The sequence below is a fragment of the Chaetura pelagica genome, unplaced genomic scaffold, assembly GCF_000747805.2.
Source record: "Chaetura pelagica isolate M959 unplaced genomic scaffold, ChaPel_1.0 scaffold147, whole genome shotgun sequence".
Classification (NCBI taxonomy): Eukaryota; Metazoa; Chordata; class Aves; order Apodiformes; family Apodidae; genus Chaetura; species Chaetura pelagica.
Genome location: NW_009954194.1, coordinates 4834434 through 4838140, shown reverse-complemented (window position 1 = coordinate 4838140; position 3707 = coordinate 4834434). Strand labels below are relative to the sequence as shown.

Here is a 3707-nt window from a genome sequence, read left to right as displayed (position 1 = left end):
AGACTTAGATTTGCCAGTACACTGTAGAAATACAAAAAACACAGATTTGAGGGGGGGAAAAAAAACCCCAAACAATTATTTTAAACTCCCAGTTACATGCAGAGTTGAGGCCCCAGAACACAATCAGTAATGGTATGTTACGGCAGTTAGGTAACAAATTACAGGAAGAATCAAATTGCATAACTACAATACCAGAAAGAAAGGCTGAGCTTGCTTTCCTCAGGAGTAGGACATAAAATAACCAAGGATTTATACCTTATGAACTTGTGTGGTGTTTGTACATGTATATAAGGTGGAAGTGCAGTTAGTTCCACTGGTGTCTCTCCACAAGGAGAGACAGCTTAGTCTCAAGTATTCCACAACAAGCCACTTACAGGTAAGCCAAACAAGGTATTACATCCAAGAGGACATAGCCCTTACCTTTTTTGAAGGGACATACATAACATCACAAGCTCAAAAGAAAAAGGCACTAGAGTTTTGGTTATTTCTTCCTTAGAAATGCTGGCTTTGTAATGGTACCTCTTTTATTCTAGACTCACTGGTAACACTATTTTGGTAATGCTGGATAGATCAACTAGAACCCAGTTCTTAAGATTTTAGAGGCTTCCTCACTGACTACAGCTCAAAGCTTCAAACCAAGATGGCCTTTCCAGGGCTTACGCTGGTTCTGAAGCCAGTCCAGTTCCACACTTTGGCAACACCTGCACTCCAGAGGACCTGCCCAAGTGGCCTCCAGTCACGGCTTCCTGCTTTGGACAAAACTAGTAAAGCTGCTTAGGCACAAGTAACAGTGTGCCGTCCTCAACATGCAACCACCACTTTTTACTAATTTTGTTAAATACCAGCACAGGAATTTAAGGATAACATTAGTATAAAAATCTTTTCTAGTTCTTCAACATCTTTCCCTTAACTGGTAGATCCTGCTGACACAGTGCTGTGGGTCAGGCATTTCTGTTACCTGCTGTGTTGCAGCACAAGCTGGTGCCTGTCACAAGCACGCAGTTCAGACTGTGGTTGTTATGAGTTGTGACAAGTTACCTCTCAAGGGGCCTTGTTCTCACAGCAGTGGCTACACTCAGTTGTCCTACCATGTCAGTAATTTCAGTATGTTTAGTCTGGTACGTTTCAAGGTGTCTGCAGTTAGAACCAGGTAAAGGCTTGATATACAGCTGTACAAGCTGTGCATTTTTAACCTAATCTGTATCGCTTTTTGTGGTTTTTAAAAACCAATCTCAGTGATCACTCTCAGTTTGAAACTCTCACTCCCTTTCCCTGCCCCTCCCAATCAAATTCAAAAGGAGGCAGCTCTTCAGCCCCTACAAGCTCAGAAGTTAGATACCAAAGGAGGAGTAGGCTTCCTGCACAAGAGGAAGTGGTGATTCTAGGAAGTATCTCGCTGCCTGTTTTCCCAAACCCCATTTCTGGCCCAAATCAGCCACTTCACAGTAGTGCTGACCCTTCCACTGGAGCAGAACACCACAGCTGTTGTATACTGCTGCAACTCTTGATACTAATTAAACACTTGAAGATTCAGTGGGTCCCTTTCAGCAAAAGCTCAAAGCTGTGTCTGGATCAGCTGGGTGTGAAGGCAGCTCTTCTAGAACCCTTTCCACAGCACAAGTACCTGAAGGCATCTCATGTACCACATTTCATTCCTCCCACTCCCTGCCATGGCTCATCCCTGCTGTATTCTTGACAGAACTCACCTCGCTGTCCCAGCACTTTGGCTGTAGTTACTAAGGAAAATGTTCTGAAAGCTTAGCAAGAGTCACAAAAATCCCTGCTCACCATGCTCCTGAGCTCAGGACTTCTGTAAGCTTCACTTTGCTGCCAGCATTACACCAAAAAACAAAGCAAAGGGAGAAGAAAGTTTCCAGCAAATGAAACTATCTCCCACCTTCAAAGAAAAGCAGGGACTACGCTGATACTCATTTGTCCAGTAGTAAAGAGTAAAGTAACTACTCTGGGACTACTGGACTTGAATAAGTTCACATGAAAGAAAACCATTGTAATAATGTACCAAAAGCAGTGAAATCCAATGGAGAAGTTTCTCAATTAATTATTTTCCATGATCCAAAGCAAAAGTCTATTTGAACCATGGATCACGAATACTGGGGGTGGTTACAGATCTCCTCTTTTTTTGTTGTTTAAGTGACATTGTTTCTGTATCTTTGGGGAGGGAAGGAAAAATAACGGAGTCCTTGAGGCTGTAACAGGCCTCTGCTGTGTTTATTCAGATCAGCGCAGTTTCATGAAGCATCCCTGGATATCCAACCACTTTCTGTTAGAAAATTTAAAATCCTTTTCTTCAGTACCTTATCTAAGTAACTGGGAAGGCGACTCTTTGAAGGAATTCCTTGTCTCTTTTGGAGATGGTCTTTAATGATGATAGTTTTTACAGTCACGTAACGTGCAGGGCTCAAATTTAGGGAGCTGCAGAGCACCTTTTCTCTGTCCGATAACAGTTCAAAGCCAGGCAGGTTTTCAATGGCAGCAAATTCACCTTCTTTACCATCTTCCTTTCCTCTCTTGGAACTAGCTATGTTTTTGTTCTCCTTCCTCTTTTCCCGCTTATGCCTGGCTGCCTCGTATTCTGCTGACTCCTCCATTTTGGTGATCCCATTCCGACGATACCGCTGCAACTCCCGAATCTTCGCGCGAAGTATCCTCTCCTTGTGCATGTTCTCAAAGAAGTCTTCAAACTCCTTACAAGACATGAACTGGTACAGAGGTCTCAGTTTCAGCCTCAACTCCTTTTCTTCTTTTGTGATCTTCCGTTTAGGAGCTTTCTCCTTGTCCTTTTTATCCTTCCCCAGAAAGGCCGGTACCAAGTTGTAGTCTCGCGCGATGTTCTTCCGCCGTTGCCTCTCCTTGAGTTTCCTCACATACATGTCGACGTGAGCTCTTTTTAACTCTATTTCCACATCGTCGTCGTCATAGTTCACCGAAAGGCCACTGATCAGAGTCTCTGCGTCTTGATCGTACTCAATCTCGTAGTCATCCCGCAGAGGCATGTATCCCAGCTGCTGCTGTTCAGCCACCGAGATATCCAGCGGTGGGAGCGGCGTGGTCAAGCTGGGCGAGAGCGGGCCGCCGCTGGGACACGTGTGATCCGTTACTCTGTTGGGAATAGTGTCAGGTATGCAGGCTTTTCCCAGGTTGCCATGGATGTACATGCTTACGTAGTGTTCCATCACCTCCTGAGGTGTCCGGGATGCTCCCACGTGAGCAGCCATGTCCTCCTAAACAGAAAATAAGGAGTAGCATAATGTGATTCCCGTTACATCCCTGCACACCAGGCACTCAGGTCAGAGCATGGCTTCTCCCCTGCTCCTCACGAGCCAAGTCGCAACATTTGAACTTTTCTAGCAACACTGAAATGAGCCATGTTTCCATCAGATCTGCATTTTTAAGTCCATATAAGCATTTTTAAGTGCACAAGGGCACATAAGCCATGAAAAGAGTACCAGGAACATCCCTAAGGCAAGCTGCAACACATCCTCTAGGGACAGGAACACCATCGAGACACTGGATCCACATGGAGATTCCTGAGCATCCACCACTTTCCCAGAAAGCCAGCTTAGCATCACCAGAAAGCTTTGCATGTCCCAAGCCAGCACTGAGATCACTACATCTTTTGGACTTCACTCATTTCTATTACATTGATGAAGGTCTTTTAAAGCAACACAGAGGTAAAGAAAGACAGT

The 3707-nt window shown here is 44.6% G+C and overlaps 1 protein-coding gene across 1 annotated transcript; it reads right to left on the bottom strand.

Moving 5' to 3' along the window:
- Positions 1-2249: 2249 nt before the first annotated feature.
- Positions 2250-3521, bottom strand: TADA2B (transcriptional adaptor 2B). The gene is made up of 2 exons (XM_010003143.1): positions 3468-3521; positions 2250-3242 (listed from the first exon to the last, which is right to left on the bottom strand). Exons 1-2 carry the CDS (start codon positions 3519-3521, stop codon positions 2250-2252), a joined length of 1047 nt encoding a protein of 348 aa, XP_010001445.1.
- Positions 3522-3707: the final 186 nt, after the last annotated feature.

Excerpts from the sequence above, each read along its gene's own strand:
- TADA2B (XM_010003143.1), bottom strand. The coding sequence starts at position 3,521 with ATGGTGTTCCTGTCCCTAGAGGATGTGTTGCAGCTTGCCTTAGGGATG. Across the intron at positions 3,243-3,467 it reads TTGCCTTAGGGATGTTCCTG|GAGGACATGGCTGCTCACGT; the intron begins GTACTCTTTTCA and ends TTTTCTGTTTAG.